Raw genomic sequence first — 16,564 nt, 5'->3', positions numbered from 1 at the left:
TACCTATTCTTATACCTCCCTGGGTAATATAAATTACACTTGTATTTTTGGATTATTAGAATAAATGAGGATAAGATCAGGGCTTGGAGGGGTAAAAAATAGTTATTTTAGTTATTTTATAATATACGTACCTAATTATATCTATTTTATCACTCTATATCAGGTGGTGGTTGAGTTATTCAACTCTAAAAATGGCCATTTTAAATGGGATACAGAGGTGATCCGTTCAGTCGGGAGATCCGTTTTGCAAAAATGTCCGCAAATTGACAGGCAGCAGGAGTACATATAAAAGAGCCAAACTTTCTTAACCTAGGACTCAACAACGCCACCGTAAAGATTCTAATAGCAAAACAAAATGGTAATCCTCGAACAATCATAGACATACACATATAAGAAGTCCAAACGACGAAAAGCGAGCACACAGCATGAAGTTCAACCATGGAGTCAAGAGCGGTCCATATCTCGCACAAGCACCAGTAACATGTCTGGGAAATTTCACGTAAGGTGTGACCGGACGAAGAACGCGTAAAAAGACCCAAACATTTCAACAGCATTTCCCCCCTGTATTGCCGCCCAAGCTGGAACCTTGGTTGTCTATGCTGACGCCCTGAGAGCCAGAATGTTCAGATTTTGAAGTATCCATGCCCTTTTTGATATCAGAAGCGAGGTTGTAGAAGGCCTTCTCAATGTTGATATTGTTCTTGGCCGAGACCTCAAGGAACGGTATCCCCAGTTCATCCGCAAGCTGCTGGCCCTGCTCTGTTGTCACAGCCCTCTTCTCTTCCCAGTCACACTTATTTCCGATAAGAATTTTGTGCACACCCTCGCTGGCATGTTGCTCAACGTTTGAGAACCACGTTCGAATGTCTAAGCAAGCGTCTAAAGTTAGCGACCGGCGTGACAAGAGTAAACAGGGGAGTCTTTACTTTGGAACGAACGCTCATCCGTGACATCATAGACAAGAAGAATGCCCATCGCCCCTCTGTAATACGCCGTCGTAATCGTCCTAAACCGCTCCTGCCCGGCTGTATCCCATATCTGAAGCTTTACGCGCTTGCCATCTAGTTCAATAGTGCGAATCTTGAAGTCGATGCCAATGGTTGTGATGAACGACGGTGTAAATGAATCCTCGCTGAAGCGTAAAAGGCAGCAAGATTTCCCAACTCCGGAGTCACCGATCAGCAGCAGCTTAATCTAAGGGAGATGGTATGAGCAGGGTACGGATAATCTAAACAGATGAAACTTACCAAAAAGTCATAGTTTCTGGTACCAGCCATTCTTGAGATATGCCTCTAGATCGGCTGTAAAAAAAGGCAGGGAGTTGTAGGTCTGGAAGGAGTATATCCCAAGGGGCTGCTGGCGCTGCGGCGGACTGGAAATGAGAGACTGTTTCCCCTCCTTTCCCGCTTCGCTCTCGTCCAAGGTCGATGGTTCCCTTGCTTCGTTTGTCTTGCTAACGGCTAATTATCCCGCAAGTGTCCTCCACATAAATAAAAATCGTCGCGGCTGAAGGGGATGCAGGTGACCTCAATCTGTGAGATATCAAAGGCGCCAGGGGACGAAGGGGTGACTGGCCCTGGGTATCTGAGGGTAGCAGAGATTGCTCAGACGAAGTGGAATACAAAACCAGGAAGCAGAAACTGACATGAGATGTAGCCAGTCTTCCGTTCCCACTTGGAAATGACAAGATGATTTGGATGCTGCCTGGGTAAATGGTCCTATGGTCAATGACTGAAAGCTTGGGATGCCAGCGATATCTGTCGTGTCGCAGAGGCAATTCTGGATTGGGTATAGTTTCCGCTGGCACCCATACCTAGGTATTACCATCACAGAAGCCCCAAAGAACTCCTGCACCCTTCAGGTGCCTAAATCTTCTATTATTACCTGTGACTCTCACACCCATACTCTGGTACCTCGATGGTTCGAGGCGATCTGTTTACTGTATTTAGGTTGGTTCCGAGATTCACAAGCCAATTGCGGCCATGGGCTCAGCCTGTTCCAGTTCCCTGCAGAAGAGTAAGGCAGTGCAGGGATTACTCCCATGCCCAGGAATTTACAGTAAAAGTTATGGCCGTGTTTTGAAGACAATGTCAGGCATCTACAAGCACCTGCAACATAGAATGCATGAACATGGGTCATGGAGGAATCTTAACCAATTGAGCCTCGGCTTGGGTTTCTGGCCGACATGGCATCGCCTTTAATCAACGTAAATTCTTGGACAAAAAGAAGGGGGGCCTAACTGCTATTATTATGATATCCATTTCGAATAAGCCCATGCAATCCTATCAATGATCCGAAGCTGCTTGTCAGCCAGATTCTGGTCGACCAAGTCGCTGATATCCTCTTGGAATGCACGGACGTCAACTCCTTTCAACATTCCTTGGGCTTTAGTCAGGAGGACATCAGCGTTGCATATCAAGAGACCGCGGGTTTTGTAGGGAAGGCGCCCGTCCGTCATAGGTACCGAGGTTGATATGATTCGATGAATGTTACTCAGTACAATTTAGTCACCCGCAACTCTTGGGCGGATACAAAGGACTTACCGCAGAGCATATCTAAAGTCATCCTGCCGTCGACCTAGTCGGAAACCTCTTCTACTGCTAAGAAGTCCAAGAAACCAACGGATCGAAGCATATGATATGAGAAGCCCAGGTGTGAGGCCGACGAACCTGGAATCCTTTAGTGCTTCTTGTCCATCTTCTCAGAGATAACTTACCCAAAGACGAGCTCTTGACTCTTCAGTAGGGCGTCGATGCCACTCATCGCTATCTCCACATCTACTTTGGTCTTCTGGATCTGTATTAGAAGTGCACGCACTAGGTCACCCCGTAACGTCCCTATGAACGGACTGCGCAAGTCTTTCTCATATACTCTCAGTACTGGCGTTAAATCCCCCTCTTTTACTTTTTCCATTACCATGTCAGCGGAAGGGAAAGGTTGTGCCTGCTCGCCGCGGTCGAGGACAAAGTCAACTACCATTCTTTCAAGGCTTGCTCGATCAGCCTCCAGGCTATTCTTGCTTATCAGTGCGATTTCACTCTTTTCATCATGGCGTATCGTTCGAACGAGTTTCCACGTCGGATCGAGAACCCAGTTTCTCCAAAACTCAACTGTAGTATGACCGAGGTTCGAGAGTAAGTCCACTAGGACCGGGCCAACCTCCCTCCCAATTTTGAGCGTGGTTGTAGCCGAAATCAGTGTAAGCGAGAATGGAAGCCAATAACGTACCGCGGGTGATGGGCGCCCAAACTCATCGATACCCGCGGCAGTGAGATGCTTGTACTTGGGAACTAGCTCCGTCAAAATGCAGAGAAGCTCCTCCAAGACGTCTTGGGGCGCTTCAGGAACCTCACTTCCAGCGACGCATTTTACATCGGGGTCGACCGGGGTGCCGGATGCAGCAACGTTACCTGGGAGCAACCTCTCCACACCCCCAGTATTCTGCAGAAGTGATTTCATTAGACGGACAGTTGACTGCACGGTTTGAGGTAGGCTGTTGCTAGAGAAACCGCTACTCTCTGTTCCTAACGATAGACACTCTTCAACGAGGATTCCAACAGCACTGGCACTGAAGTCCCTCATCGCTCGAAGCTTCCTCTTTCTGCGCTGGATTTCCAATTTTGATCCTCTCAGTGACGAGGATAGTCCAACACGAACCGAGTACAGTTCCGGGGAAACACATCGTTGCACCGTGGCCCAGAACCCGTAGTAAATATTGGGATGGGAGCACGGTCTAATCGTCAGATGATTTGTTGGATGCCCACGTGTGTGGCTTTTGTCACAACGCCCTGCTTCGTTATATCGTCGCCATACATTGAACGGGGCGGTCTGCAAAGTATAAAGACCGACCCACCAGTCAAAATATAGAACGTCCTCCCAATATCTAATCTCCTCGTTTAGTAAGTGGACATGCTCGGAGAAGACCGTCAGTATTGTAGCAAGTGTCTGTGCTGACGCCTTCGCGCTCACTAGCCATGAAAGATTAGACAGGTGGGAGGCAGGCTTATCCAATTCCAACGAGGAATCTGCAGCAAAACGGAGATCATTGCGAGATGCAGTGATCACGTCGACGAGCTGATCATTGCGAAGGACTGCAATGTTCCTGGAACTGATAGCGAGCTTGCTGATAAGATTTTCAAGAGCAGTAATGTGTTCAACGGGAGCACAAGTCAAGTCGGCTCTGTCATTGATATGCTGGTGAATTTCTCCGAGCTGTGTCTCGAGGCGGTAAACTTTACTGGGAGCAAATCAGCTGGTCATCGTGTTGTGGACGGCATGACTTACCTTTTAAGAACAGACATTGTCCCTCACAAAATAGAGTCGTGGAGTTCGTGGGAGATCGAAGTTACTTCCAATGTCGTCTTGCAGACTGGTGGGTTGGGATTATTACATCACAGGTCCAGTGTTGGTAACAATCCCAGATATGGAATCCCGGATCGCCGAGGGAAAGGTAATGTCAAGGAATACAGTGCCTTCCGCTCCCGGCTTCAGGGAATTTCTGCAAGTCAAAGTTCGATGCTACTACAACGACCTCGGAAGATGTATGTGACAGGAATTTCGATTCCCTGAAGCGTCGACGGCTCGAGCTCACATATTTCCAGCCAAACTGCTCACCCCTGCATACCAATTAGATGGCTATTTTTTGTACTTGAACATCTTACTATTAATTACTACAGAGTATTTAAGTAGATAGATAAACGAAATATCTACTTTTTATTTCTCTAAACCTTGATTCAGTTCTAAATTAACCCTGATGTTATCAACACGACGACCTCTTGTGTGCTTCTAACCCCGGGCTCTCACGCAGGACTTCCAAAGGGTTCGGATTAACTTGTCTTACTAGTGCAATCATGTTCAACAAGTATAAGGACTTGTTATAGTTAGGTTAAAATTAAGGTAAAAAAGAAAGGCTAGCCTATAATATATATACTATAGCCTGTAAGATAAATACTAGACAAGTTACTTTGTAAAAATCCTCAAGAACTAATTATTCTAGAATAATAATAGTATTAATTATAAAAATAGAAAAACTAGATATAGTAATAATAAGTATTCTTATATATTTATATAACTAGACTACTATCCTAACTACTATTCTTATAGTAGTATATATATAGACTTGTTAACCCGTGGGTTTTGGGTCGACCCATGGCCTTTGAAGATGAACCGGTGGGTTTTTTAGTAACCCGTGGGCGGGTTTCCAATCCCCATAACCCAACCCAAAAAGTCCAAAAAATCCATATATATATATAAAATAAATTACTATATTTAATTTCTTGGCATGGCTTGGCAACCTATTAGGTTATCCAAAATCTAATGGGTTACCCATGCATAACCCAAAACCTATTGGATTATTAAAATCAGCAACCCAACCCATTTCTGTTAGATTAGGTCCGCCGATCCTTCCAAAGGTAGGAACCTAAGGGTATTCTGGAAGTAAATGAAGGGAGTATAATTGTTAAGGGGTCAAACAAATATAGAAAGAGGCAGATGCTTGGGGTTTAGATTAGTAAATAATATAGTATTGTTAATCTAGTTAATAATAGATAGAGAATAAAACTTTCTAGATATAGGTAATAATAGTCCTTATATAATTCTCTCTATTATAGCTATTATATCCTCTAGCTATATTAGCTATACCTATTATTATACTTATTATAGTTTATGGCTTGGATAGCTATAATTGTATTTTCTTGGTATTATATTAATATATCTATATTACTATAATCAGGTTGGTATAATATACTTCTATTAGTATTACAGCAGGCCATTGTAGTATATCAGATTTATTAGCTACTAATATCCAAGTTCTCTAATAATCCCCCTCTTTTAAGGTCTTTGTCCCAAAGATATAATAAGTAGCACTTTTTTAGGTGAGTTTAATTATAATTTATCTAGTTCTTTTCTTAATATCTTGGTACTAACCTTGCAATATCTTTAAAGTCAAGTATTAACAAGAACAAACTTAACCATTATCTCAAGGAAAATAGCTTTATAATAGTTGTTTCTTGTATCTACTATAGTTAACTTAATAAATCTTGTATTAAATCTAAAGGTTCTTCTTGTTGTAACAAATATGTGCAATTAGGTTAAAAATATATTGCAGGTTAAGGGATATTCTCTAATAGCAAGTAGTAGTGTCTTGTTAATACTTAAAACAAAATTTGTTTTTAGGAAAAAAAAGCTCAAGCTATAATAGCTAAAGTAATAGTAAAACTAGATTATCTTTAAAAGCAAGACAATCTGCTTTAGAAACAAGCAGGTAACTTTATTGTTCAGGATATAAAGAAGATTAAGGAGTTAGAAAAGTTGGAAGAAGAAGAGTATAAATAAAAAGAAATTAAAGAAGCACAACAAGTATTAGTTACTTTAAATAAACCCTTGCAGGCCTTTGTTACTCAAGCTACTAATACTTTTTTATTATCTTTTTTAAAGGGCTTTTCCTTTGACTAGTTTGTTGCTAGAATTCTAGAATCTTCTTAGGGCAATTAAGGTGCCTGATTAGTTTCTAGGAGTTATCCTCAGGTAAGTAACCTTTCTATTTAACAAGGTATTAAGTCTAACCTTTCTCTATCTATTAATCTAGGATTCTTTTAATTTTATACTCCTTATTAACCTTAGTTATTTTATTATTAGTATTTTCTAGATTCTTTATTAGTTCAAGTAATAAGATATAGAATACTAGGTAAACTTGTATTCTTGCTAGTAGTATTAAATAGTAATTATTATTTACAAGTTTCTTTTTGATTTTAAATAGTCTATATTTCATGGTATCAAGTTTATTACTTGGTTGTTTGCTCTTAATATTAAAATTTTTTTTTTCTATTATTTGTTATAGCAGGTAAACTCTTTTTCTTTTCTAAAGTTATAGCATGTTCTTATACTTCTTATTATAATAGAACTTTATTTTTTCTTCTATTTATTTAATATTATTAGTTATAGATTAGTATAATATCTTTATATAAGCAATATATATTAATACTATATTTAATTATCCTTTAGCTAGTAGTATTTCCTAATATATTCTAGGATTTCTCCCAAGATTTATATAATAAGGTATAATACCTGTTATTATATTTTTTATATTATTAATTATAAATTAAGCTATAGGTAATAATTCTACCTAATTATCTTGGTTCTAGTCTATATAGTATTATAAATATTATTTAATTAACTAAATCATTTTTTCTATTTGTCCATCTATTTATTAATAATTAGTAGTAGATATATCTTATCTTGTTCTACATGCTTCTATAAGTATCTTCTAGAACTTTAATATAAATAGCTTGTTTTAGTTAGAAGTTATTTACCTTGGTAATCTAGTCTAAATAAATACTTCTTATAGTATTAGGTATACTAACTTTTTTATAGTTATATCCTTTTATATTAGTCTAATAATTATATATTTTATATATTTATATATAATTATAATTATATCTATATATATAATCTCTATAATAAGATCCTTTAATAATAGTAATTCTTAGATAAAATTAATTATAATACTTTCTTATAGTTTTATTAGGATTTCTAGTATTTATATTTTGCTATATAGTTAATATTATAATTATTTATTTTAGTTGTATTTATTATACTATATAATATAGTCTTATATTTTTTTATATATTTATAGAAAGTAATATACTTGTTAGATCTTTTCTATTATTTTCTTAATTTCTTGGTATCCTTTAAATAGTAGGTTATAGTACTTCTAAATTACTTCCTTAACTATTTTATTAGGTACTATAATTACTCTATTCTATAGTATTACTCTATTGCTTTTTTTAATATTACTTGTATTAAATTTCTAGGTCTAGATTATTTTATTTTTTTTTTATTTTTTCTTAAGTTATACAAGAAATTTATAGTTATTTATTATAACTACTACTACTAGCTATATATCTTGGTTAAATTATAACCTATCTTTATTAGCTTTTAGCATGTTTATCTCTAGGTTTTTAATATTAGTTATATAGTTAGGGTTTTTATTTAATATATTTGCTGCAATATTTTTCTTGCTATTAATATACTTAATCTTAAATTAGTATTATAAAAGTTCTTAAGCCTATTATACTTGCTATTCTTTAAGTTCTTTTATTATTATAAAGAATATTAAATTCTTGTAATTTATTTAAATAATTATTTTATATTTTATTTCTTGCAAGTAATATTTCTAATACTTAAATCTTTTAATAATTATAAGTATTTCCTAATTATAAGTATTATAATTTCTTTTAGCTTGGGTCAGCTTTCTTAAGTAAAATAAAACAGGTTATAATTTCTTATTATTATTTTTTTGCTTAAGGACTATTCTTATTTCTCCTTTTAATATATCTATTTTTATATAGTTTTGTTGTTCTAGATTATATAATTATAGGATTAGTACTTTTTTGACTATTTTCTTGACTAAATCTATTAATTCTTGCTCTTTTTATCCCTAGATAAATAATATATTATCCTTGAGTAACTCTATTATTAGTTATAAATTCTATACATGTTAGTAGAGATATTCTTATATATATTCTAATATCCCTAGGAATCCTTGTATTCCTTTCTTGTTGGTTAGTATAAGCTAGTTTAATATTATATTAACTTTTTCTTGTAGTATTTACCATCCTTCTAGTATAAACTTTATATCTAAATATTTAATTTTAGTAGTATTAAATTTATATTTTTTAATGCTAAGTATAAGTCTAGCTTCTATTATTATTATTATAACTTCTTGTATATATTTCTTGTGCTTTTCTAGGTTCTATAAATAAATAATCATATTATCAAAATAAATAGTAATAGTTTTGTTTAAGTATTGTTATAATACATGGGTTATAAACCTAGTAAATTCTATAGGCAATTATATAAGTCTTATAGATATAACTATCTATTAGTATAACCCCAAATCTATTAGAAAGGCTATTAAATATTAATCTTCTTTTTGTAGTAGGATATTGTAGTATCCCTATTAGATATTAAATATAATTATGATTTTTGCTTCTTGTAGCAGGTCTCTCTTTTATCCTATATATAATACTTTATTAGTATCTTTAATTATAAGATTATTTAGCTATTAAAAGTCAAGGATAAATTACTCCTTACTATCTTTCTTAGGCATAAATATAGGTCTAGTTAAGCATGATAAATCTAATTTTTTAATATATCTAGTAGTATAGAATTTCTTAATAAATTCTTGTTTTAATTTTAGCTCTTCTAGCAATTTCCTAAATTATTAAGCTTGTTTTAGCTTTGCTCCTTTAACTAGCAATATTTTTGCTTTATAGCATGTATTATATCTTGGTAATTAATAATCTAGTTTTATAAATAGCTTAATAAACTTATAGTATTTCTTTAGTAATAATTTCTTGACTTTAGCAAGTTTAGCTTTATAGATTTTTTTTAGTTTTAGCTTGGGATATCTATTCTCCTAAAATTAGATATCTGTTCTATTATTCCTAGTTGTCTATTTACTTGATATTTTATATATCTTTTTTATTATTATTAATAGTTTGGTCTTTGTTTTGGAGGCTACTATTACCTTTTATTTCTTATTATTAGAGAGTATCCCTAATTCTCCTCTAATATTATAAGCTTAAATATTATAGTCTTGTTTTTTTATAACTAATTAGTATTTTTTAATTACAATTTTTCCTTCTTTCTAGCTAATACTTAGTTCATGCTTTACTAGCCAAGGTATTCTAATAACTATATTATATTAACTTTTGTCTATTAACATAATTCTAAATATTAACTCTTTAGTATATGTTCCTGAATTTATTTAGGTTGCTTCTGTTTTTATCTTAGGCTTGTTATATAGCAACTTTCCTCCAAACCTAATAATTTGTACTTGATTTCTAGTTAGTTTAGATTTAATTCCATGATATTTGGCAAATTTAGGTCTTATAAATTCTATTATTGCTTCCAAGTCTATCAGGATTCTTGTACTATATCTATTAATTATTACAAGTATAACTAGCAATATCTGATTTTTAATTATATAGAGCTAAACCTCTAATTAGTATTTCTTGTATTATTTCTATTTTTTTTATAATAGCAATTCTTATCATGTGGTATTACTAGTTATCCCTTAAGATAGTAGATATATCCTTTAATCTTGTAGTTATATACTGTTAGGTTATAATAGCATGGATATTCTTTACTTATAAAAGTATAATTATAATTTTTTTTATAGGGTAACTATAGTCTAGTTTATCTAATATACTTGGTTTTTATAGATATGTTATCGAAGCGACAACCTCTCGTGCGCTTCTAACCCCGGGCTCTCACACGGGACTTCTGAAGGATTTGGATTGACTTGTCTTACCTGGTGCGATCATGTCCAACAAGTACGGAGACTTGTCATGGTTAGGCTAAAGTCAAGGTAAAAGGGCAGGGCTAGCCTATAGTATATATACTATAGCCTGTAGAGTAAGTACTAGACAAGTTGCTTTGCAAGATTCTTAGGATAAGTTACTCTAGAATAATAGTAGTATTAATCACAAAGATAAGAGAGCTAGATACAGTAGTAATAAGTGTCCTTAAGTATTCCCAAGTCCCTACTATTCTCCTACCTCTAAATGGTATACCAAATAGTATACCTAATTAGATTATATGGCCCTGTATACTATTCTTTTACCATTAAATAGTATACTAAATAGTATATAGTCACGTGGTCTTTTACTAGGGTAACTCTGTTTACCATGTTCTTGGAGTAATTTAAAATTCTCCCTTGTAATAATTCCTATTTTCTTTGTCCCTATGGTAGGCTATAGTAGTTATATGGTGGCCATGGTTTCAAACCATGGTCTTTCTGTTGTACTTGGAGGATACGCAGTATTTTCTCGTGATGGTGATTGTTGTCTGTGTGGGCGTGTAGTCTGTGGGTCATATTCTTGTAGTATTGCTTGTCCTTGTCTTAGAGTTGGGCAATACTTAGATTTGTTGGTTTGTTGTCAAGGTTGGATTTAAATCCAAAGTGGCTCTTGGTAGCTGGTCTGTGGCCCAAGGCTCCCTAGCCTTGACTTTCTGCCTTGTGACTCCGCTCTGCTGACTGTAGGCTGAGGGTTCATAACAAGATACTATTTATACTCTTGCTTCGCGTGAATATATTTTTTATAAAAATTATTATAGCAAAATATCTAATTAATATTTTAGTATAATATTCCTCCTATAATTAGATAATAATTATATAAGCAGTTTTATATATATCTAATTTGTTTATTATAAAAGCATGTTCCTTGTAAGTTTAATATCTATTTAAATTCTTCTACTATCTATTTTTGTATTTCTTCATGTTTAGGGTATAGTAGAAATATCTAGTCTCTATATTATTTGTATTCTATAATATAATCTTGCCATATTTTCCTAGACTATTCCTAATATATTGCTTGTAGTAGCATATAAGTACAGGATTTATCTTCTAAAAAATTACTAATTTTATAATTTCTATTTTCTTACAGGGTTTCTATCTATATTTTACAAGTCTTATACTAAATTATTGCTATTTTATTAATACTTTAAATTGTTAATTATCTATAGAACTTGTTAGTTAAAAAAGAGATCTTATTATTGTTATCTTATTCTTCTTTTGCTAAATAATATTATTAATTATCTATATTAGTAGATTTATGCTAGCATACTTTATGATAATCTATAAGTAATTTATTTATATTATATAATATCTAAGCCAATCTCTTCTTTAAAATCTAGTAAATATCTTCTCTATTTCTCAGCATCTAATACCAATTTTTTTTTATTTTCTTTCTAGTACTATTCTTTTCTTTCTTTTCTTTTCTTGTAGTACTAAGTCTTTCTATCCTTCTTGTTACTAGCTTCCATGCTTTCTTTATAGATTTTTATGCTAATTTCTATGTTTGCAACTATATCAGCTAATTTCTTCATGTTCTTTTGCTATTCCTTATATAGCTTATTTAATCTTAAAGCAACTATTATATTATCTCCCATGTTAACAAGTATATAGGCAGTACTAATATCTTTACTTGTATATGCTAGTTGCTATTCCTAGTCTATTAGTTTAGTTATTAAATAGATAGTATTAGCTTGTATTATTATTATTATAACACTTATTTATAAATTATAGGTAGCTAGTCCTTAATTCTTTTTATTATAATATTTTTTTATAATATATCTAGGTTTTCTATACTTATAATATTTGCTATTAAATTTTTTCTTATTACTATTTTAGTTGTTCTAATTCTTACTAATAGCAGTATTTATCTGCATTTTAATATCTCTATCTTGATCTTTCTTGATACTATATTATTTCTTGTCTTTTTGGTTTCCCCAGTTTTGCTAATAGTTTTCCTAGTATTATTTAATTATTTAGCTCTCAATTCTAGATACTATTTTGATTAGCTTATTAAGGGTCTTTAGCTTGCGCGAGATATATATTATTATGTCCTTAATTTTAGGCTTAAGTATCTAGTAGAATCTTGATTATAATACCATGTTATTCTAGCTAAGATTTAATACTATCTAATAAAATTTTATAGATAGCTCTCTAATACTTATTCTTTCTTGTTAAAGCATGTTAATTTATTATTTAGCAGTATGCTTAGTATTAGGGTCACTAAAAGCATATATAATCCTTTTTTTGAATTTCTTATAGCTGCCAAACATTTCTTTTATTATATTCTCTTGACTATTATTATTCTATTTATAATAGTCTCTCATGTAAGGTTTAAACTAGTTAAATATAGTACCTGTAAGATAAGTACCTGCAAATATAACCTTGTCTACCTTAACTATAGTAGTAAGATTGTTAATTTAAAGATGCATATCTATTAAAATTAGATACCTTTTTAGCTTAGAATGCTTACTATTAAACTACTTGGCTTTGTTTATCTTGATACCTTTAAATATTTTTAACAACCTAATTTCTAAGGTTATAGCTATAAGCTGTTCCTTAAATACTTCAAGTTCTTTTTTAAGAGTAAGCTTTATTATAACATTTTTAGTAGAGGCCAAAGCTGCCTTGCTACTTGTAATACTACTATTTTTACCCATATTATAAATAGCAATATCTCTCTCTTTACTTAACTCAAGGGTCTGTTATTGTTAGATTAGGTCTGCCAATCCTTCCAAAGGTAGAAACCTAAGGGTATTCTAGAAGTAAATAAAGGGAGTATAATTATTAAAAGGTTAAATAAATATAGAAAGAGGCAGATACTTAGAGTTTAGATTAGTAAATAATATAGTATTATTAATCTGGTTAACAATAGACAGAGAATAAAACTTTTTAGGTACAGGTAATAACAGTCCTTATATAATTCTCTCTATTATAGCTATTATACCCTCTAGCTATATTAGCTATACCTATTATTATACTTATTATAGTTCATGGCTTGGATGGCTATAATTATATTTTCTTGGCATCATATTAATACATCTATATTACTATGATCGGGTCGGCATAACATGCTTCTGTTAGCGTCACAGCAGGCCGCTGCGGCACATCAGATTCATTGGCTGCTGATGTCCGAGTTCTCTGACAATTTCTTGGCGGGTTGGGGCGGGTTGGGGCGGGTTTCACGGGTTGGGTTGAACAAGTCTAGCTGTAGCCTAGCGCCAGGGGGCAATAGATTAATAATAAACTAACTAGTCAAACCAGGTAATATCATACTAATATTAAAAAGGATTATAGTTATATTATAGAGTATAATATAGCAAAGCAAGCACTTTAATATAGTATATAAGTAATTTAACAAGATATAATAAAAAAGGATGTATAAAAACTATCTTTACCTATACTTAGAAATTTTATTTATTATCTATTGTTACTAGGTTAACAATATATATATTATTTACTAATTACTTATAGTTATCTGCCTCTTTTTATATTTTATTTGACCTTAACAATCTATACTCTCTTTATTCTTTTCAAGAATACCCCTAGGTTCTGTCCTACAGAAGGATTGGCGGACCCTAATCTAACACACCAGAGACTCAGTACTCTTCAAAATTAAGGCCTCTCATTGGCCAACAACAGACTAGATACTAATTGGCTGGATACGTGATGACTAATTTAGAGGTATCACATGACCATATCAGTGTGAGTCGACAAGGAAAAAATGCTTGACATGTCAAAATGTCGGACAAGGAAAAAAAAAATTATTTTCGAGGGCCCTCGCTCAGAGTGTTTGAGTTCCCAATTCTCAGGCTCCTGCAAGTCCAATAATTGCACTGCAGTGGCTTCGGTCCTGTCCCCAACCCAAGAAGAAGAAACGAGACGGCCAAGTGGGGGCATAATTTTCGGCCCCGACCGGGTTGGTGGTGGTGCCAGACTCGGGAAGGCTTCAAGGGGGAAGGAAGCGTTTCGGCGGATCGATGGCGGGTGCCTTGTCGCGCCACTCGGAACTGAGCTCCCAAAAATCACGCGTTGTTGGGGACAGTGGCTCTGACCCGCAAATATCTTGAGGTTCAACTTTTGCTCTTCCTTTTCCCCCTTTCTTTTGACCGCCAACAGACATCTTCAGGGTACAAAGATCGCACAACTGATCTCCTCTTGATTGCTGTACCAATTCGGCTCCCTCCATTTTCTTCAGGGAAATAACTGGCAGCCCTTCTAAAATGAGTTTTATGTAAGTTTTCTGCGTGTTGTGAGCAGGCTTTTGCACCAACCAGGTGTGGTAAAAAGTTAAAGCTAACTAGAAAGGAATTCATCATTTTCATCCGCTTCTCCAGAGACATACTGGGGACATTTCGAAGAAATATCCGGTTACAACTCCCAGCTCAATGTTGCGGAGCGCCTTTGGGCGGCTTGGTATGCCTGGATGCGGAATGATGTCCTTGCAACGGGTATCATGTCCTTTGCTATGCATGAGCTCGTCTATTTTGGGCGCTCGCTGCCGTGGATTCTCATCGATACCCTCGGCTTCTTCAACAACTACAAGATCCAAAGCGTAAAGGCCTCCCTCTTGACTGAAAAACCCCGGGTATCGTCCGCTAATTGAGCCAGAGCAAAATTCCCTCCCTGAAGGAGCAGTGGGACTGCGCCAAATTCGTTCTTTTGAGCCACTTCACAGTCGAATTGCCTCAAATATGGTCAGTTTCACCGCTATCATTCCTCAGATTCGACCAATTCTAACCGGGGGTACTTATCTCAAGGCTATTCCATCCGATGGCCCAATTCTTCGGTCTTTCAACATCTGTCCCTTTCCCGTCTGTCTGGACTATGGTCTATCAAATCGCAATCTTCTTTGTCATGGAAGACACTTGGCATTACTTCTCGCACCGTGCTCTCCATTGGGGTCCGCTTTATAAGGCCATCCACAAGATTCACCACCAATATTCTGCTCCCTTCGGCATGGCAGCTGAATATGCGTCGCCAATTGAAGTCATGATTCTTGGATTTGGTACTGTTGGAAGTCCAATACTTTGGTGCGCGGCGACAGGAGACCTGCACGTCTTCACCATGTATGTTTGGATTGTGCTCCGATTGTTCCAGGCGATCGACGCCCACAGCGGATACGAGTTTCCGTGGAGCCTCCACCACTTTCTCCCCTTCTGGGCCGGCGCCGACCACCACGATCTTCATCATGAGAAATTTGTTGGAAATTACTCGAGTAGCTTCAGGTGGTGGGATTATCTCTTGGACACGGAATATAGTCCTGAGGCAATCAAGCGTCGGAGGGAGTGCAAAGCCAGTATAGGTGCCAAAAAGGCGCAATAATCCGAACGCTACTCCCTGATACTCTGAAAGACTCGAGTTTCGCACTGGTATGGAGCTTTTGGATCCAGGACTGCTCGCCCAACCAATCCAGTGGCGTCCGATTCGCCAGCATGTCTACTAGATAGATGACTCTGTTTTCTTCGGCTTTCTCTGTACATTATTTGGTGCCCTAGTGGAAACATAATATCATGGTCTTAATGTAACAATATCTACTTTCAGGGCTCTTCCACTAGCGTTTGGAGTCATGCGACACAGGAGAGTCAAGTATTGCACGCTTCGATACTTTAGCCGGCGGAGTCCTCGATATCATGGTCAAAAAGTGGTTAATTTCTCTAAACCTATTGAAGTTACAAGAAGGTATAAGCTATAATTGGTGATTGTCGCAGGCTACAGTCTAGGTATTAAGGACCTGGCCTACAATCTTGTATAATAAGCAAGTGTCAGAGATTTAGACATCAATAGCCAGTAGATCTGCTGTGCTACAGCACTGTGCCGCAGCATAATAGGATAAAAGACATACTGATCTGGTTATATCAGGCGATACAATGCTAAGGCTAAAAAGGGACTATAATAGTATCAAGCAATCTAATATATCTAAGCAGGCAATAACGTAATTCACGGTCGATCCGCTCACCACGGTCAATCCAATCACCCACCCAAAAATCATCGCGAGTTCAACGCGTAATTATTCAACCACCAACCATGCCACGAAAACCATGTTAACCTTGTTGAAATTTAGCTGAGCAAAAAGGGAAGATTTAACTTGCAATACAAGCCTTAAAAAAACATAAAATTTCAAGTATTTGTCAAGCTATAGAGGTTTTTAAGATACCTTACTTAATACTCCATGATTGCATAAAGGGATATATATATAAGGTAGAA

At 35.2% G+C, this 16,564-nt stretch overlaps 3 protein-coding genes across 3 annotated transcripts; 1 reads left to right on the top strand and 2 right to left on the bottom strand.

Moving 5' to 3' along the window:
• Positions 1–124: 124 nt before the first annotated feature.
• On the bottom strand, positions 125–1,807 carry srgA (Rab family GTPase srgA). Its single transcript, XM_071029176.1, has 3 exons — positions 1,248–1,807; positions 927–1,194; positions 125–867 (listed from the first exon to the last, which is right to left on the bottom strand). The coding sequence occupies exons 1-3, from the start codon at positions 1,275–1,277 to the stop codon at positions 545–547; spliced, it is 621 nt and encodes a 206-aa protein (XP_070885782.1). The 5' UTR covers positions 1,278–1,807; the 3' UTR covers positions 125–544.
• Positions 1,808–4,678, bottom strand: BJX67DRAFT_354032 (NCA2 family protein). Its single transcript, XM_071029175.1, has 5 exons — positions 4,602–4,678; positions 4,285–4,541; positions 2,717–4,237; positions 2,544–2,669; positions 1,808–2,492 (listed from the first exon to the last, which is right to left on the bottom strand). Exons 2-5 carry the CDS (start codon positions 4,299–4,301, stop codon positions 2,249–2,251), a joined length of 1,908 nt encoding a protein of 635 aa, XP_070885781.1. The 5' UTR covers positions 4,302–4,541; positions 4,602–4,678; the 3' UTR covers positions 1,808–2,248.
• Positions 4,679–14,048: 9,370 nt separating this feature from the next.
• On the top strand, positions 14,049–15,682 carry BJX67DRAFT_381439 (sterol desaturase family protein; the record flags this gene model as incomplete). Its single annotated transcript, XM_071033020.1, has 4 exons — positions 14,049–14,062; positions 14,666–14,912; positions 14,969–15,054; positions 15,118–15,682. 4 exons carry the CDS (start codon positions 14,049–14,051, stop codon positions 15,680–15,682), a joined length of 912 nt encoding a protein of 303 aa, XP_070885780.1.
• Between the last annotated feature and the right edge of the window lie 882 nt (positions 15,683–16,564).

The sequence above is a fragment of the Aspergillus lucknowensis genome (assembly GCF_044049455.1).
Source record: "Aspergillus lucknowensis strain CBS 449.75 chromosome Unknown BJX67scaffold_22, whole genome shotgun sequence".
NCBI lineage: Eukaryota > Fungi > Ascomycota > Eurotiomycetes > Eurotiales > Aspergillaceae > Aspergillus > Aspergillus lucknowensis.
This window is presented reverse-complemented; position numbering and strand designations above follow the sequence as displayed.

Bases quoted from the DNA above. Each gene is read 5' to 3' on its own strand.
- srgA (XM_071029176.1), bottom strand. From the start codon at position 1,277: ATGGCTGGTACCAGAAACTATGACTTTTTG. The intron at 1,195-1,247 runs GTAAGTTTCATC...CATCTCCCTTAG, and splicing joins CCAGAAACTATGACTTTTTG to ATTAAGCTGCTGCTGATCGG. The intron at 868-926 runs GTAAAGACTCCC...ACGCTTGCTTAG, and splicing joins GGATGAGCGTTCGTTCCAAA to ACATTCGAACGTGGTTCTCA.
- BJX67DRAFT_354032 (XM_071029175.1), bottom strand. The intron at 2,670-2,716 runs GTAAGTTATCTC...AAAGGATTCCAG, and splicing joins AGTCAAGAGCTCGTCTTTGG to GTTCGTCGGCCTCACACCTG. The intron at 2,493-2,543 runs GTAAGTCCTTTG...AATTGTACTGAG, and splicing joins GACTTTAGATATGCTCTGCG to TAACATTCATCGAATCATAT.